We start from the raw sequence: 20,472 nt of genomic DNA on the forward strand, positions 1-20,472 counted from the left end.
AGTGCATTATGGTGCTCTGTGTATGAGAAGTATTTATTTTTATTTTTTAAACAACTTTTTAGAGATCTAATTCATATACCATACAGTTCACCCATTTAAAGTATGTAATTAAATATTTTTAGTGTGTTTACAGATATATACAACAATCACCACAATAAATTTTGGAGTGTTTTTATTGCTTCAAAAAATAAACAACATACCGTTTAGCTATCAGTCCTTTGATAGCCCATAACCCCTAACTCTAAACAACCACTAATCTATTCTCTGTGTCTATAGATTTGCCGATTCTGGATATTCCACATACATGGAATTATATAATACATGGTCTTTAATGTTTTCAAAGTTCATCCGTGTTTAAGCATGGACCAGTACTTCATTTCCCTTTAGGGCCAAATAAAACTTCATTGTATGGTTAGACCTCATTTTGCCCAATTATCAGTTAATACTCTGTTGACTATTATAAATAATGTTATAAACATTCATGTACAAGTCTTTGTATAAATGTGTGTTTTCATCTCTCTTGAGGTGGAACTACTATCATTGATAACTATATGTTTAAACCATTCGAGGGCCTACCAGACTGGTTTCCAAAGTAACTGCACCATTTTACAGTCCCATCACTAGTGTTTGAGGAGTTAAGTACGATTTCTCCACATCTCCACTAGTACTTTCTATCATCTCACTTTTTGACTCCAGCCACCATAGAGAGTCTAAAGCTATATTTAGCTGTAGTTTTGATTTATATTTCCCTGATGACTAGTAAGTCAAGCATCTTTTCAAGTGCTTGTTGACCATTTGTATATCTTCTTTGGGGAAATATCTATTCAGATTCTTTGCCTATTTTTAAAGTGAGTGTTATTTGAGTTTTTATTATTGAATGGTAAGATATTTATTCTACATACAAGCCATTTAGTTAAGTGATTTGCAAATGTTTTCCCCCATTCTGTGGGTTTTCTTTCAATCTTTTTGACAGAGTACATTGAAGTCAACTTTGTATGTTTTACTGTTGTTTATGTTTTTGGTGTCGTGTCTAAGATTCTGTTGCCAAATACAAGGTCATGAAGATTTATTCTCATGGTTTTTTTCTTAAGTGTTTCATAGTTTAAATCTTAAATCTAGGTCTTCGATCCATTTTGAGTTAATTTTTGTTTGTGCTATGAGGTAGGGGTTCATGATGGATGTGGCTATTAAGTTGTCCCAGAAACATTTGTCAGAAAGATTCTTCTTTATTCTTGCCATTCTTGTTGAAAATCAGTTGACAATAGTATGTGTATGTATATTTGTAGACTTTCAATTCTGTTCCACTGACTAATATGTCTGCATTTGCCTTGTATTAAATTTTGGGATCAAGAGGTGAATCTTCCTACTTTTTTTTTTTCCAAGACTTTTTTGACTGGTTGGGGTCCCTTGCAATTCCATATGAATTTCAGAATTAGCTTGTCAATTACTACAAAGAAGTAAGCAGGGGTTCTGATAGAGATGGTGTTGGATCTGTACATCAGTTTGGGGAATAGCACCATCTAAACAATATTGAGTTCTCCATTCTATGAACATGAGATATTTATTTGTATCCTCTTTAATTTCTTTATACAGTGTTTTACAGTTTTCAGAGTATAAGTTTTATACTTGTTTTGTTAAATTAATTTTCCTAAGTAGTTCATTCCCTTTGAAATGATTGCAGATGGAATTGTTTTCTTAATTTTATTTTCAGATTTTTCATTGCAAGTGTATAGAAATACAATTGATTTTTATATATTGATCTTTGTATCTGTATTCTGGCTGAACTTGTTTATTAGTTCTGGTAGTTTTGTCCTGGATTCCTTAGGATTTTATATATGTAAGATCATGGCATTTCCAAATAGAAATAATTTTACTTTTTTTTCCCCCATCTTGATGCCTTTTATTTCTTTTTCTTGCCTAACTGCTCTGACTGCAGCATATAAGTACAATATTGAATAGAAGTGTCAAGAGTGATCATCCTTGTCCTGTTCCAGATCTTGGGGTCAGAGCAAGGGTAAAGGAATGCAGTCAGTCTTTCATCATTAAATGAGATGTTAACTGTGGACTGGGAGTATTACTTTCTTAGGCTATAAGGACTTATGCTTAGTTTTTTAGTGGTCAGAGATGTTTACTGATTTATGTTTGACAACCAGCCTTTCTTTGTTGGTACGGCTGGTGGAGGGACTCTGTAGAAATGGATTGTAAGGTCTCCGTCAAACTCAAGAACAAATTCTGAGCTTGATTGGCAGGATTGTTCTGGGCAATTGGCACATCTCTACCACTTTGGGAATTTTAGTAGGCTAAAGAAAATTATCAATTGTAATAATTGGTTATTATCAGTAAGAAAAGAGGGCAAACAGGTAGGATCACATCTTTATAAGAGTATTTACATCTCAGTTTGAGCACCAGTTATCTGTAAACAATGCATCTACTATTTCAAGGTTCTTCCTTTCACTGCCATGCTAGCCTCAACCGTTTACGTAGCTCTTACTTTTCTTTGCCAATCACATTAGCACTGGTAACTTCAGGCTTGAAACTTTTAGAAATGTCACATCCATACTGCATTTATTTAGTTAATTATCTGGTGATTAATGGGCTGGGGAATTATGAATATTTGTTCTTTTGCTGACTTATAATGGGTTTTTAAAAAACATTATTTATCTGCAAACGTAATATCAATTTTTACTTTTGGTTAAGTTATTAGAGTGACAAATAATAATTTGGTTCTAAAACCTTTGGGAATAATAAAGTGTTATATGAGATTTTCCTGATGATAAAAGGAACTTTCTTAGTACTAAAACCTAGACTGTCTAGTTAGTAGTTTGTAGTAGTTATTATTGTTGGGGTTATTATTTTAAAGGTTATATTTTCTTTAAGATAAGCTGAGATCATAGTCTTTTCTGGAACATCCCAGCCAATCAGGCAGATTTACCAAAGAAAATGACATGTGGGAAATGCAGTTCTTAAATGTTTTCAGGTTATCCTAGTAAATTAAAATCCTTTGGTTTAGTATCTTGGAATTTTATGGAGGATAAAATGAACTAGCACCTATTCAAGTGTAAAAAAAGTTTAACCTTGCTGCCACCTAGAGGCAGTTATTTCATAATTCTCTAATAAACTTTCCCAAAAGCTGCTTCCAAAGATGTGGAACAAAAGGAAAATGGGTGATTCTTTTTTTTTTTTTTTTTTTTAAATATACCTTCCATAGAATTGTACATTTCCTAGTGGGTGCTCAGCATGTGTTATGTGATTAAAACATATTTGTCTGCTACTAAGTGAATCTGAATTGTGCTAGAGGCCACCAATGGATTTATATTCATCTTGACTGAAGTTGGCTGCATATGAAATGCTGAGAATATAGAGTAATTAAATAAAAGGAGGTGCCAGAATCTTACTTTTTAAACATAGTTAGGAATTTAAAAGCACAGCTCAATGGAAAATGTTGGCTCACCCAAATCCACATCAAAATACTTTCATAGAGATTTTTAGTTAGGGGACCCAGAAGGAGTTCAGTGAATCTTTAGGCATTAAGAGACCCTTCATGTGAGAGGCTAAGTATCCTGTATCCGAAATGCTTGAGACCAGAAGTGTTCTAGATTTCAAATTTTTTCAGTTTGTGGCATATTTGCATATATATAAAGAGATATCTTGGGGATGGGGATACAAGATAAACATGAAATTCATTTATGTTTCATATATACCTTATATACATAGCCCGAAGGTAGCTTTATACAATATTTTTAATAATTTTATGCATGAGAAAAAGTTTGTGTACATTGAACCATGAGAAAGCAAAGGTGTCAGGTGTGGAATTTACCACTTGTGATATTGAAAGTTTTGGATTTTGGAGCATTTTGGATTTTAGATTTTCAGATTAGAGATGCTCAACCTATAACTTAACTTTAGGACTGGGGCATTGAGCCATGATCAAGCAATTCAAATTATCATAAACCTCTGTGACCTAAAGATTACAATTCACCATTTGTTAGTATTTTTTGGCAATACTCTAGGTATGATTCTGAGTGGTTATGTTCATATTTCTGAAATATCAATGCGCTTTGTCTTTTTCCCATGTTCTGAGCACTCAGAATATTAGAAAAGATGGATCTCGGGGGATTAGGTGTTTTGTAGAAAGCTTTATCAGAGATATTCTTAAAATATCTTCTTTACAAGTTTAATTAATTTTTGTACATATGCTGATTTTAAAATAGCATGTGCTTTGTGTGGCATCCAGTTCATAATGAGGTGGTTTAATTGTGGACTAATTATAGATGGTAAAATATGAAATACTTCTTTAACAACTTTATAAACTGTTTATTTGGATGTTCAGGAGCTAATGTTATCTATATTTTTCAAAAATACTTTATTTTCTCTTTGAAAAGCTCTGTCTACATATCCAAACCCTTGATAAAGGTATTTTTAAGCTGGAGTTTGGTTTACTTAGGTTGTAGTATATGCAGACTATATATTTTGTTGGATAATTTGACTAGTATAGCATGATTTTAAGATAGGCTATTGAATATTTAATTTTGATAATTATTATGTTGATGTAAAGCTGAGAGTATAATTCTAAAATGGCAAACAATACCTTTTGGCGAAATATCAGAAACTGTTGATCAAGAGAATAAAAGTCCTTAAACTATAACAACTTAACAAAAAGGATTTGGATATATATACTTTCTGAAATGAACATTGTATGAAGTTGACTTGTTTATGGGAAGAAAAGCACTAGGTCATTGTTTTCAGACAGAACCAGTGTTTATCTGTTGGAAATCGTTAAGACACATACCAGTTGGGGCTAAGCCAAGTCCTTCCTCCCCGCCTCCCCAGACAGAGGAAGTGGCAGAATGCTATTCACATGGGAAAATGGGTTCAAATTGTGTGTCTTTTTAAATTTAAAATAATAAGTTGCAGACATATTATGAGCTACCTTTCAAAAATATTTTTTAACTTCATTGCAGAAAGTGGTTGCAGGAGAGATCAAGTTGAGGGGATAAGTCTATGGAATAAAATCTCTGTGAATCAAATGCAAATACTTAAATCAAGTGTTTTGCAATATATTTTATTCCATAAAAACAACTGTATCCTGTCAATTCCATGGAGAGCCAGTCTTAAGTTTATGGGTAAAAGCATAAATAAGCACATATGAATTGGGGATTAAAAGGCGAGGACCACAGATTTTCTAAGGAAAATTTTACTCTAACTCTGGTTTGAAAGACCTGTGTTAGCGAGTTCCGTGTTTTTGCTCAACTGTTTCCTCCGTTTTGGGTTCTTCCCACACCTTGCTAGCATGCTGTCTATTCCATATCCAAAACACTACTGCCACCTTGTGATATTTTTTCTCAATTTCATCTGGCCAAATTCTTACTTCTTCCCTTGAGTACTTCCTATCTGTGATTTACTGGTTTAGTGTTCCTTCTATCTGCACATGTTTTATCTCTCTGTTTTGATCAGAAGCTCTTCTAGGGTAGGACCTATGCCACTTTGGTCTTCATCCTCCTTATTAGTGGTCTCTTCTAGATGTTTCTTCAATGCATATGAAGAGTTGAGAAGTGAACATGAAAACTGTTCATGATCAGGCTCAAAAATTAGATCACTGTCTACCAAAAAGGAAATAGAAGTGCTTTTGTGGTTTCTGTTTTATATCCATAAATCTATCACCTGCCTTGCCAAACAAAGGGATCGAAAATGTAAGAACTTGAGGAGTTAGAATGAAATATAATTTCCTTAATATTTTACATTTGATGATCAACTTTTTTGAAATAAGTTTTCATGGTTTCTTTTTTTCTCTTTATCGTTGCAGCTTTTGTCATTCCTTCAGGGTTTGTTCACTTTTTACCACGAGGGATATGAACTTGCCCAAGAATTTGCACCATATAAGCAACAGCTGCAGTTCAACTTGCAGAATGTAAGAGTATACCTGTTCTTACTGTCTCTCCTTCGCACATCTGATGATCACAGGGCTACTAAGTTATAGCCAAGTCAAATCTTGGAATCTTTCAGAAACTTTTATAGGTATATATGAGGACTAACACATAGAAAAAGAAGAAAAATAAATATCAAAAATAAAAAGAAAAATATAAAATAAAACTTTTCTAGGTACAGTAAAAATAATTTAGGAAAGCCATTTTATAAACATATTAAAAAGTTATTTTCTAGCTGCTAATTGAAAGTACACCAAAAAACAACCACTACAAAAGAAACCCCGCTAATCTCATGTTAGAAAAATGTATACAAACAAATTTTATAGAAGCAAATATTACTCAGGTGTGGTCACCTGGAAGTTTGGAAACTTTTGCCTTCATCCAAAGTTCTTGCTAATTTACTAGGTGATAGAGCATGAATAAGTTCTAGAGAAGTAATGTACAGCATGGCGACTGTTAATGATAGTGTATTATATACGAGAAATTTGTTAAGAGTGTAGTTTTTTTTTTGTTTTTTGTTTTTTTGAGGCAAGATCTCACTCGTTGCCCAGGCTAGAGTGCAGTGGCACAATTGTAGCTCATTGCATCCTCAATCTCCTGGGCTCAAGCCATCCTCCTGCCTCAGCCCCCTGAGTAGCTAGAACTACAGGTATGTGCCACCAAAGCCAGCTAATTTTTTTTTTTTTTTTTTTTTTTTTTTTAGCAACAAGGTCTCTCTATGTTGCCCAGGCTGGTCACCAACTCCTGGCCTTAAGTAATCTTTCTGCCTCAAGAGTGTAGATCTTAAATATTCTCAACAAATACACACACACACACACACACACACACAAATGGTGATTATGTGATGATTGATATGTCAATTAACTTGACTTTGGTAATCATTCCACAATGTATACATATATCAAAATATTTCACATTGTAGATCTTACTTATGTATAGTTTGTATGTGTTAATTGTACCACAGTAAAGCTGTAAAATAAAACATTGGTGAGATCTTAGACAAGTCTTATTTTTTGAGAGGGGGCAGCATTTCTATATTTGTGAAATGAAGGGAATATACTTTAACACCTAAATGTCATATCTTTCTCTGAAATTGTGTATAAAATATGTGATATATATTATTTTCAAATAATAAGTTTGAATGTGGTTTTGTAACTGTTTTAAAGCATAAGTGAGAATCATTTCCAAACAGCCTCTCTATCAGTATCAGGATTTATTTTGTACAGTTGTCTAATCCTTTTAATTTCTGATTGCATAGTTATACAAATTCTGATTTTCAAATGCTTAGCAACATACACATTTATATATATGCACACTCATATATAATGCTTCAGCCAGCCCATTCTGCATTATGAAGCTTGACAAATAATAAGATTTTTCTGTAACCGAAACCTTGACTGTCTAGCATTCTATAGCCAAAATAATTCGAAAAACTTTCCCTTAATTTTCTATAAAAAGCTTGTGTTTCTCTGCTCATCTGATTCTTGCCATTGTGGAGATATCCAGTATATAAAACTATGGAGTTGGAGTGTTGCATAAGAAATATGAGATTTATTCTACTTGTGTTTTGAGTTTTAGCTTTTATTTTAACTTAGATTGTTTAGCAGAATCGACTTCACCTTTGATTTATTCCATTGTTTTTAATATAGAATTTATTGAGGCTTTTTCAGTAAATATTAAAATTACAAAATCTAAAATATTTTTATGATTTATTTCCATCTTACATACAGTTATGTTAAGATTCCTGGGATACAGGAACAGGACAGGAATAAGGAATTAGAAAAATTTCAGATCCTTATGTTTGGAAGAGACAAATAGCAAAAGTGGCAAAATATTCCTAACCTACTTTGAGATTCAGTTCTTCTATTATGAGGCATAAGCTCTTAGGTGGTGATGATTATTATGTTTTCAGAAATGTCTTGTTGAGGTGATGTGACCTGAATGCAAAGGCAATATTCAGAGAGAAAAGCCTGATTCTTTCAATAGCTTAACTTAAGTAAAGGTGATATAAAGTGAGTAAACTATTTCTTGTAACAGAAGGAGTTAGAATTTGGAAAGCTATTGATTTTTATGAGTCAATTTATACACTGACCTCTTAATACCTGTGTTAGTAAACTGATCTACATGATGTTTCTTCAAAAAAGCCTTTGATACAATGGTGGTGAACTGTTTTCATGATTTGTTCAGTGCCACATATATCAAAAATATGTGAGCTTGTTTTGTTTTTTCTCTCAAAAGAAATTCACTCCCTATGTATCTGCTTTGTATCTTAGGTATTAGGAAATTCAAATTCTATTTAATGTATCTTACTTTGCCCCCGCCCCCACCTTTTTTGAGATAAGGTCTCACTCTGTTGCCTGTGCAATGGCATCATCATAGCTCACTGCAACCTCAAACTCCTGGGCTCAAGCAATTCCCCCGCATCAGCTTCTGGAGTAGCTGAGACTGCAGGCGGGTACCACCATGTCTGGCTAATTTTTCTATTTTTTTGTGGAGATGAAGTCTTGCCCTTGCTCAGACTGGACTCAAACTCTTGACCTCAAGTGATCCTCCTGCCTCAACTTCCCAGAGTGCTAGAATTACAGGTGTGAGCCCCCATATTTTTAATTGACATAGTTTACCTCCACATAATAGCATTGGAGTGTGAAAATAGGAAGAAAGTCATACACACACACACACACACACACATAGATTCAAAGAGAAAAACACGCAGAAGGTCATTCAGAGAAGTATTCATTAAAGCAATTCAAAATCAGACCACAGGACTCAACATTGCAGGGTCATGGATGTGGTGAATAGTGCTAAAGGAATCAAGGTTCTCTTTGTATCATTTGCATTTATGAAACTTTCGTCTGGAAGTTCCTCAAACCTGGTAAGAAACACTGAATGAAATTGCTGTTTTTATTTACTTAAGACGAGGAATAATTTTGAAAGCACTCGACAAGAGGTGGAGCGGTTGATGCAGAGGATGAAGTCTGCCAACCAAGACTACAGACCCCCCAGCCAGTGGACGATGGAAGGCTATCTTTACGTCCAGGAGAAACGTGAGTCACCAGGACATAACTTCATGTCTCTTATGATTTAACATTCTGTTTCCATGAGGTGTGACTTAATTAGTATTATTTCCTTCAAGTAGGAACACTGAAATTCCTTATAGCTTTATCATATTCAGTGGGCTCTCCCACTACCACCACCAAAATGGGGATGTTTTTCCATACTTTGCCATCAGGATGTGTAAGTTGGTATATTGTTGGACTTGGAACTTACAGTCTTCATTGAGGATACAGTAACATGAATTCCATTTTAGAATTTAATTGTTATACCTAATCTCAATGTAAAGCTTCATGTAAAATTGAAAATCAAAGCCTTTATCAGGATGAGTCATCCTGCTGACTGTGACAATAGTTTTTACCCACCTAGCCACATTATTTCATTTATTTCTGTGCCCTGTCAGTTTTCAGGAGTGAAATTGGCAATTATGTAATGTCAGATTGACACTTTTTACTTCCTGAGGTTAGCAAATAAGTGCCAGACCCAATAGAGGACTATTATAATTGCCTCACACTAAGAAAGTTTTTCTCACAAAAGTTAATAAAAAGCCATTCAAACTTGTATGCCTGGCGTTTTTTTCCTCCATGTTACTTGTCATTAAGTGGAACCAATTTGACTATTTTGACTAAATGAACTCTGTGTTTCAAACCAGATACGTCCTAAAGCACCATCCTTGTATGGCTTTTGATGAACAATTATGTTTATTCCCAGTCCATCACAGACCAATGTGAAAGGCTTTTGATATACTGTACATGCAGCATGATTACTAAAATGTGGGCACATTTTATATCCAGGTGATCCTCATTTTTGGGTAGCAGTACATAAGCAAATTTGATTTGATCTGACAGGCTCACCAAGCATTTATTACTGCATGAACTTGCTGGTAAAGGGATGCTAGCTCGGGCAATCTGGGTTCCAGAATTTTCTCTCCCATAACTATTACCCTGGCCAGTCTACTGTTTTTGGATCTTAAAATGATGAATCTAATGACCTGCTTAGTTATTGAATAATTAGAGCATAGTAAGTAGCTTTCACCCCTTAGTTCCTGAAAAATTACCAGTTCGTTGGTTCATTTGTAAGATTTGACTTAGGACTCTAAGGAAATTTTTAAGTAGTTCTTTCAGATTTTGAGGGCCTTGGTGTGAGGGAACATTTGAGAGGAGCTCACGTTTTGTATCAATACAGGATTTGGCCAAATGGAAGAATTTATTGACAATGAGGGCAGTAAACATACAAGTGGTAGAGGAGTTGCCATCTCACACCTACAGATTTTTTTCTTTTTGTTTTATAAATTTTTAACTGTTATAAACACATAATAGCTGTACATATTTGTAGGGCACATGTGATGTTTTGGTACAAGCATGTGGTATGATCTAATTAGGGTAATTGGGGTATCCATCACCTCGAGCATTTATCAGTTTTTTGTGTTACGAACATTCCAGTTCTAGTTATTTTGAAATATACAATAAATTATTGTTAATTTTAGTCACGCTATTATGCTACCAAACACTAGGTGTTATTTCTTTCTATCTAACTGTATTTTTGTAACCATTAACTGTCCCCTCTGTATCCTCCCCTCCCCACCACCTGTCCTATCCTGCGGTAGCCATCTTTCTACTCTAGATTTCCATGAGTTCAGTTTGTTTTAGCTCACACACACGAGTGAGAACATGTGATATTTGTCTTTCTGTGCCTGGCTTATTTCACTTAACATAATGTCCTTCAGTTCCATCCATGTTTTTGTAAATGACAGGATTTCATTTTTTTAAGGCGAAATCATATCGCATTGTGTATATGTACCACAATTTCTTTATCCACTGTTGGACAATTAGGTTGGTTCCAAATCTTGGCTGTGGTGAACAGTGCTGCAGTAAACAGGGGAGTGAAGGTAGATAGACTGATTTTCTTCCTTTTGGATATATACCCAGTAGTGAGAATGCTGGATCATATGGTAGTTCTATTTTTAGTTTTTTGAGGAACCTCTATATTGTTCTCCATAGTAACTATACTAATTTACATTCCTACCAACAGTGTAGAAGGGTTCCCCCTTTCTCTACAGCCTCACCAGCATTTGTTATTGTCTGTCTTTTTGATAAAAGCTATTTTAACTGGGGTGAAATGTTATCTCATTGTAGTTTTGATATGCATTTCTTTGATGATGAGTGATGTTGAGCAGTTTTTTCACATGCCTATCAATCATTTGTGTGTCTTCTTTTAAGAAATGTTTAGTCAGACTTTTTGCTCATTTTAAAATTAGATTATGTTGTTTTTATTGAGTTGTTTGATCTCCTTATATATTCTGATTTTTCATCCCTTATCAAATGGGTAGTTTATAAATATTTTTTCCCATTCTATGGGTTGTCTCTTCACTTTATTGATTATTTCCTTTGCTGTGCAGAAGCTTTTTAGCTTGATGAATTCCCATTTGTCTACTTTTGCTTTGGTTGCCTGTGCTTTTGAGGTTTTACTCAAAAAATCCTTGCCCGACCAATGTTCTGGAGTTGTTTCCTCAATGTTTTATGTAGTAGTTTCATAGTTTCACATCTTAGATTTTAGGTCTTTAATCCATTTTGATCTGATTTTTGTATATGGGGAGAGTTAGGGCTCTAATTCTTTATTCTTCTGCATATGGATATCTATTTTTTTCCAGCACCATTTATTGCTGAAAGGATTTTTTTATTCATTGTGGTCTGACGATATTTTATTTTTTGAGTTCTTTCTAGGTGTTACATAGTTACTAAAATCCTTGTGGGTATATGGTATTTTATTCTAAACAAAAAAGCTTTAGATTACCTACCAAAATTATTTTGTACATAATCTTAGAGTCTGTCGTGTTCAGTCACTACTTGGTAGTGACTCCATCCCTTGACGTGTCAATTCTCAAGCCATTGAACTTTTGTTTCAAATGGTCTGTAAGTATAGGCCATTTAATAACTTGAGGGTTACACTGGTGAATTTAGCACAGTGTTTTATATACTTGCACAATGTTGGTATCTTTTATTGTATTCTCCTCTGGGTCATTCTGAAATGATCATAAAGCCCTTTATGATACTGACCTTTCTGCTGAGATTTTTTTTTGTCTCTCTTAATAATACTACTCACTCTTCTAGACTACACAAGTCAAGGCTATCCTTAGCTCCATTGCCTCTCTGTTTCCTGGGGTCAAGTCTGTCTATTCCGTCTCCTTGATATCCTTTGACCCCACACCTTCTCTCTACCTCCACCGCCTTAACCCAGGCCAGACTCTTGCAGTGGCCTCGTAACTGTTCCCCCCTGTGCCTTCAGGCTTCTTCATCCTCTGATCCACCCCATGTGGAGCTTCCAGCAGATCCTTCTAAAATGCCTTTTTGGTTATGCTCCAGCTGTGACGGCCCGTTAGCAGTGCCTGGCATTGGAGGTTCTCATAGTCTGACTCTCCCTCTTTTTATCGACACCCTCTTTTGATGTTTTCTTCCTTCCCCAAGACAATTTCCATCTTGATTTTCTCTGTATCTGCCTGCATTGTTTTCACAGCTTTATTGAGTTATAATTGGCATATAATAAATTGCACCTATTTAAGACATACAATTTGGTAAGCTGTGCCATATGCATGTGACTGTGAAACCATCACCTTCAAAAATTTTCTCTTGCCCCATTATAATCCTTCCCTCCTGTCTCTCTCCACTCACCATCCTCCCCTCTTCCTTTTGCCTAGGGATTTAGAAGGAAAAATGAATGACTTTATGTGCTTTTGGAATTATTTTTCTATGAGGGGCCAGTATTCAAAGCCCCTTCCAACTTGGAATCTTTGAAAGCATTTACAGTTAGAAAATCTAACCAGTTCACCAAGATGTATCGATTGTGCACTTGCTATCACTGAATGAATAATTTCTATGGGGACAGAAAATGAGATAAAGAATTTGGCTTCAGGGGTTCTATTCTGTAGTTGAAGACATAAGACAAACTCATATAATTAGCAGCCAGTGATCAATAGTAAATATCAGAGCTGTAAATTGAGTGATAAATGGAGATAGATTTGCTGGGGTAGGAGCAGATCATTGTTGTTTGGACACAGAGCTCCCCTGTACCTGGGTATGTGGGTTTTATGTTATCTACCTCTAGGGCGTGCATTAAGTCACACTAATAGACTTCAGTGTAACCAGGAAGAGCAAGAGTTCTAGAGTCAGACAGAGCTGTGTTGGAATTCTGTGTCTGTCACCTATTAACTGTGTGACTTCTGCGAACAGGTTTTCTGAGCCTTATCCTCTTCATTTATAAAAGAGGGATATTTACACCTGTAGCAGAATGATGTTGAAAGAATTAGAGAGATTGTATGTAAAATGTTTCTGTTATTAGTAATAGTGGTAATAAAAATAATATTTACTATTAATACTATTATCTTGAGCCTTTGCTATTCTGTACAATTTATATTTATCTCATTTAATTCTTAAAACAACTCAAGAAGATCATCCCTTTGAAAAGAAAAACTCCAATCACATGCCGTGTTGAAAAAAGTATTACCATCTGCAGCTCATGGGCTCAGTTTTCTTATATGCAAAATGCTCTTTATATTGTCTGACTTAGAAGGTTTTTAGATAAGACATTGGCACTTATTAGGTATTCAGTGAATTTTAATTCCTCTCCCACTCCGCAAATATTCATCTCAGCAACCTTAGATGATTACTTGGCAAGATAATTAAACTTCTTTTATTTTGCAGCTTTTAGAGCTGTAATAAATTTTTATTTTCCCAGACACTTTTGGATACTTTAGAATTGCTTGTCTAGGAACATCCGCCCTGGCTTCGAGCCAGTTAGCTTTAAAGAAAGCAGCATGTGTGTGCAACAAACTTGAGGATTAAATGTAAGAGATTCTGAACTTAAGAACAAGGCAGGAAAAAAACATCTTCAGTTTAAAATGTCATTGGAGCACTGCGAAAGTGTTATTTTAAAATTATAGCTAATATTGCTTCATAAGTCACTACCTAAATAGTAAAGTCACTACATATGAGAATTTCTATCCAGCCATTTCCACTAACAAGCTCTAAGCCTTTTAAGTATTTTACATCACATGTAACAGAATTATCAACAAGTATTCTTAAGTATTATAGTGTGAAATGGCCCCCAAACGGAATTGAAGTTAATTGAAATAATCCTTTGTGATTACAAAGGATATGGCTGTACCCCATAATTTAAAAATCTGGAGTGGCTCAAGTATTAAACTTGACACCAAGGGCACTATTATTAAAGAAAAAACATTTAAATGGCTCATGAAATACTTTTCTCAAGAGGTACTTTTTTATATTTCAATTTCTTTTAAATATACAGTTCTGAAAGAAAGCCAGCAATAACATGTGCATAGTTGTTGCTAGAAATATCCAGGTGTTAGGTAGGTTGGGTCCCTGGAAAATCCAGGTGTTAGGCAGGATGGGTCCCTGGATGGAGAAGCTATATAGAAAACAAACTCCATTTTTAATCCACTCAGCCCGCTGTGACACTTGGGTTCAGGATATTTGGCTTCCCTGTGGGAAAATTGAAGGTCTTCCGCCTCTGTCATGGACCCATTGAATGAATGATGCATTCTACTCCCTGGTGAGGCAGCAGCATCCCATTCCTTAAGGAGAATAGTGAAGATAACGTGGTGTGTTGTGGGAAAGGATTGCACAGTATTTATGGGGGAAAAGAAAGTGAATATGGTACATATACAAGTTTCTTTTAATATAAATAGTGGAAATTACTCCCACTTTAAAGAATAACTTGAATTTCTTTTTTTCAGATTAGTGGTAAGAGGAAGTAACTCTAAGGTCAAAAAGTCTTAGAGCAAGATGAATGATTCATCCCTTCATTCATTCATCAGATATTTGAGCAACAACTATATGTCTGGCCCTGTTCTAAGGATTAAGAACATCTAGTCAGCTGAACATCACGTTTCCGCTCTCATAGATACTTAGAGTCTCACGGGGTAGACGCACGATAGGATAGGATAAATAGGATAAATTAGTAAAATATATCATCCTTTAGACAGTGATAACTGCTAAAAAGAAATGGAAGCAAGAAAGTGATAAGAAGTATCAAGCTGACCTTGTCCAAACCACTATTATCACTTTGCCTGTATCATTGCAGTAGCTCACCAAATGGTCTGTGTACTTGTACCCTCATTCCACTGTATCTATTTTAACAGGTGTCATCCTGTGAGACATAACACACCATGTCGCTCCTCTGAGCAAAGCCCCCCACATATCTGAAGCTTGTTTGAAGTAAAAAAAACCAAAGCTTTTCAATGACCTACAGAGCCCTACACAAAGCCCCCCTACCAATAACCTGTCTGAGTGCATTTCCTAGAATGCTATCCCTCTGGTTTTCTTTTCTGCAGCCACACTGGTTTCATTGTTCCTTAAAAGTGCCAGGGACCCTGGAAAGTAGTATGGAGACACCTCAAAGAACTGAAAGTAGAACAACCATTTGGTCTAGCAACCCCACTACTGGGTATTTACCCAACTGAAAAAAGGACATTCTATACAAAAGACATCTGCACTCGAATGTTTATAGCAGCACAATTCACAATTGCAAAGATGTGGAAACAAAGAAAGTGCCCATCAATACACAAGTTGATTAATAAAATGTGATATATACACACACACATACACACCATGAAGTACTACTCAGCCATAAAAAAAAGTGAACTAATATAATACTTCTTGTATTAACCTGGATAGAACTGGAGACCATTCTTCTAAGGGTCACAAGAATGGAAAAAAAAACACCACATGTACTCACCATGAAATTGGCACTAGCTCAACGCTTATGTGCACATATGGAAATAACATTCATAGGAAATCAAGCAGGTAGGAGGAGGAAGGAGGGGATGGGTAAATTCACACCTACCAGATACAATGCACACTATCTAGGGGGTGGGAATACTTATAACTTTGACTCAAACAGTAGAAAAGAAATTTATGTAACCAAAACGTTTGAACTCCCATAATATTCTGAAATTTCAAAAAAATGCCAGGGACAGGCTTTCCTGGAGTCCTTGCTATTGCTGCACCCTCTGCCTAGAATGCTTTTCTGCTGGACATTTACCTAGTCTGTTCTCATATTGCTTTCAGGTCTTTGTGCAAAACTCACCTTCTCAATGAGGTCTTCCTTGACCATTTTATTTTAAAATGCACCATGCATTTGGGGTGGGAGGGGGGTGGGGGAGTGGAGGGGTGTTAGCACTTCTTAAACCCCTGGAGTGCATGCTCCCTGGAGCAGGGATTGATGTCTGCTTTATTTAGGCAACATCCCTGGTACCCAGAATAGTACTCAACAAAAAACAGTTGCTCCTTTAATGTTTTCTAAACTAATGAGCTGTGGTCCCTTTCTTCTCTTGTCACTCCCTCTTTATTGCCTTTAATTGGCTTCCAATTATTAAATACTTTGAAATTTCTTTTTCTCTTTTTTTTATTATTTCAAAATATTATGGGGGTATAAATGTTTTTTGTATTTATATTTGTATATTATGGGGGTACAAATGTTACCTGGATGGCTGTTGTTATGCTTGAGTCAGGGTTATAAGTGTGCCCATCACCCAGATAGTGTTCATTGTATCCATTAGGTAGGGTTTTGCCCATCCCCTCCTCTCCTCTTCTCCCTGCTTGATTTTCACTGAGTTTTACTTCCCTCTGTGCACATGTATGCTCATTGGTTAGTTCCAATGTAATAGGGAGAACATGCGGTGTTTATTTTTCCACTTTTGCGATACTTAGGACAGTGGTCTCCAACTCCATCCAAATTATTGGAAAAGGCTTTTTAATTCATCCTTCCTGGTGGCTTTCTTTCGTAGCATACAAATACCACATTTTGTTAATCCACTCATAAATTGATGGGCACTTGGGCTGATTCCACATCTTTGCAATTGTGAATTGTGGTGCAATAAACATTCGAGTGCAGGTGTCTTTTTGATAAAATGACTTCTTTTCTTTTGGGTAAATACCCAGTAGTGGGATTGCTGGATCAAATGGTAGGTCTACTTTTAGTTCTTTGAGGAATCTCCATACTATTTTCCATAGAGGTTATATTAATTTCCAGTCCCACTAACAGTGTATAAACATTCCTTTCTCTCTGCATCCCAACCAGCATCTATTGTTTTTGGACTTTTTATTAAAAGCCATTCTAACTGGGGTAGGGTGGATATCTCATTGTGGTTTTAATTTGCATTTCCCTGATGATTAGTGATGTTGAGCATTTTTTCCATATCAGCCACTTCTCTATTTATTTTTCCATGTCAGCCATTTGTCTATCTTCTTTTGAAAAGCTTCTGTTCATGTCTTTGGCCCACTTTTTAATGATTTTTTTTTCTTGCTGATTTGCTTGAGTTTTTTTGTAGATTTCTGGTTATTAGCCCTTTATCGGCTATACAACTTGTGAATAATATCTCCTGTTCTGTTAGGTTGTCTATTTGCTGTGTTGATTATTTCCTTGGCTGTGCAGAAGCTTTTTAGTTTAATCAGGTCCCATTTATTTATTTTTGTTGTTGCTGTGATTGCCGTTGGGGTCTTCTTCATAAATTCTTTGCCTACATTTTATTCTAAAATTCTTATGGTTTCATGCCTTACATCTTTTATCCATCTCAAATTAATTTTTGTGAATAAGAGAGATGGATCCTGTTTCATTCTTTTTTTTCCTTCCCTGCATGTGGCTATCCAGTTTTCCCAGCACCGTTTATTGAATAGGGCTTCTTTTCCCCAGGGGATATTGTTGTTTGTTTTCTTAAAGATCAGTTGGCTGTATGTGGATGGTTTTATATCTGGGTTTTCTGTTCTATTCCATTGGTCTATGTCTCTATTTTTGTGCCTATACCATGCTGTTTTAGTTACTATAGCCTTGTTATACAGTTTGAAGTCTGATAATATGATGCCTCCAGATTTGTTCTTTCTGCTTAAGATTGCTTTGGCTATTCAGGCTCTTTTCTGGTTCCAAATGAAGCATAGAATTATTTTTTCTAGATCTGTGAAATATGATATTGGTATTTTGATGGCGATTCTATTGAATCTATAAATCACTTTGGGTAGTATGGACATTTTAACAATGTTGATTCTGCCAATGTTGGTGAATGTGGTGAAGAGTGCTTGAAATATCTCTTTTTCTATGGTTGAATTAGCAGGTTTACTGATGAATTGAAAGTGAGCTATAAGAGAAAGAAAAGAGTCAAGGTAAATTCCAAGAGACATGCACCAAACAACTAAAAAGATGGATTTTTGATTTATAAAGATGAGAAATACTGCGGGGAATCAGACTTTTGTTTTGCATTTGTCAATTTTTTTTAGTTTATTGAAGTATAATTAACATACAAAGAAAAGCCATACATTTAATGTATATATCTTGATAAGTTTGGGCATACACCCCTGATGCCATCTTGAAATGTCATTTAGATATTTAAGTGTAGATGTCAAATCCACAGGTAAATGTATGAATCTGGTATTTAGGAGAGAGTTCAGGGCGGAGGTAGAAGACTGAGCCATCTTCCAAGTATAGATGGTCTTTAAAGCCATAGGACTGGAAGAAATCGCAAGGAAGGTGAATGGAGGGACAGTAGCATTTCAAAGACTGATAGCTGGTTCATTCCAGTGAGAAGGGATCCCAGAGATGAAGAGAAATAAGCAAGGAGATGGAGAAGGAGCAGCCTGGCAGATAAGACAAGATTTATGGTAGACTGGAGGCCAAGTGAAGAGTTTCAGGAAAGAGAGAGTTAATAGTGAGTTCATGTCATGCCTTGAGTTAGTGGAGATTGATAGTAGACCTCAGTCTACTAATTTTAACTTTCGACATGGGGCAATATTGGAGTAGGACCATCAACCCCAGCTTGCCTCAATCACAGACTTGATGAATCACTAGAATATTTTCTATTAATTTGGCATAATGGAGAAAGGATCCACATTCTGGAAGTGAGAGAGAATGGTAGCATTGTCAGCGTTGGTGAATATGTAGGGCAGGGTAGGTTTTCCTTTTTTTTTTAATAGTCATTTTGCAATGACAGTTCATGAGCCAAGATGTCTCAGGAAGCATACCAACAGGATAAAAAGGCCCTGGCGAGTCTTTATCATATAATCCTATGTGTTAAATAATATGAGAAATTCTTTAGAAACAGAAAAGGAAAAAGCTAGAGAGAGAGAGAGTTAAAAGTCTAAGCTTCGTGCATCATTAATGAACAAGAAGGAAAAGAGAAATACCTCTCTCTCTAGTGTGGAGAAATTATGGAGCAAGGAACTCTTATCATACAACTCTCTGTGCTTCATAAAATATGGATAACTTTTGGCAACCAGTCAAAATGAAAGAGAAAATATGCAAAACACACATGTACTCTTGTGCACAGATAGGGTGAGATAGGAGAAACCAGAGCTTCAAGGTCAATTTTCTGAGGATGAGAAGGTAAACTATTATACATACATACATACATACATACATATAAAACTCTGGGTGTAGGCAGCAAATGTCAAACACATTTTCTACACAGACTATCTTAGTTTGGACCTTTACATGCTACTTTTTGCTCCTAAGGAATAAAGTGACTTTTTATCAGCTATTTTTATATTCAATATCCATGAATTTTTGCACCAAGAGTATTCAGAAAAATACTGTACTACACTTTCCCTTAATTAAAAAAGTCCTTTCATTTTTAAAAATAGAAAAATTAGTTGTGTAAATATTTGTTTTTTTTTTTTTTTTTTTTTTGAGACAGAGTCTTGCTTTGTTGTCCAGGCTAGAGTGAGTGCCGTGGCGTCAGCCTAGCTCACAGCAACCTCAAACTCCTGGGCTTGAGTGATCCTTCTGCCTCAGCCTCCCGAGTAGCTGGGACTACAGGCATGCGCCACCATGCCCAGCTAATTTTTTATATATATATCAGTTGGCCAATTAATTTCTTTCTATTTATAGTAGAGACGGGGTCTCGCTCTTGCTCAGGCTGGTTTTGAACTCCTGACCTTGAGCAATCCTCCCGCCTCGGCCTCCCAAGAGCTAGGATTACAGGCGTGAGCCACAGCGCCCGGCCAGTTGTGTAAATATTTAAACACCTCAAGATAATTTACCACTTTAAAATATTCCAAAGCACATTAAAACCAGAAGAGTTGACACAATAGTTATTTGTGCTTAGAGTGAATCATTAAAGTAGGTACCTTAAGGACTTTATTTCATCATACTTTGTAAGGCCTATTGAAATAATAACCTATAGCAGGTTAGATTTGAAAGGGGATGTGATGGTACAAATAATTTTGTCAAACATAACATAAATAAAATGATTATCTAGTTAAAAATTTTAAAAAAGTATCAATGTGAGGGTGTTTAGATGTTAGATATCTCCCTAGGAAAGGTCGTATTATGAAGGTGACATTTAGGAAAAGGCATGAAGGAGGTGACAGTGAAAGTCATTCAGATACCTGAAGGAAAAGTAGTCCAGGCTGGGGGAACAGCAAGTGCAAATGGCCTGGGTTGGGAAGACAGTCAGTGTGTTCAAGGTCCAGCACGAGGCCAGGCAATGTAG

The 20,472-nt window shown here is 35.6% G+C and overlaps 1 protein-coding gene across 1 annotated transcript in view; it reads left to right on the plus strand.

The window, feature by feature from the left end:
• Positions 1-20,472, plus strand: part of ARHGAP42 (Rho GTPase activating protein 42) — a 282,154-nt gene that overhangs the window by 209,374 nt on the left and 52,308 nt on the right. The window contains exons 7-8 of the mRNA XM_012770559.3: positions 5,804-5,908; positions 8,839-8,968. Of these exons, the coding sequence (XP_012626013.2) occupies positions 5,804-5,908; positions 8,839-8,968 (235 nt within the window). The remainder of the gene's footprint in view (positions 1-5,803; positions 5,909-8,838; positions 8,969-20,472) is intronic.

This window comes from Microcebus murinus, chromosome 4, assembly GCF_040939455.1.
Source record: "Microcebus murinus isolate Inina chromosome 4, M.murinus_Inina_mat1.0, whole genome shotgun sequence".
NCBI classification, from domain to species: domain Eukaryota; kingdom Metazoa; phylum Chordata; class Mammalia; order Primates; family Cheirogaleidae; genus Microcebus; species Microcebus murinus.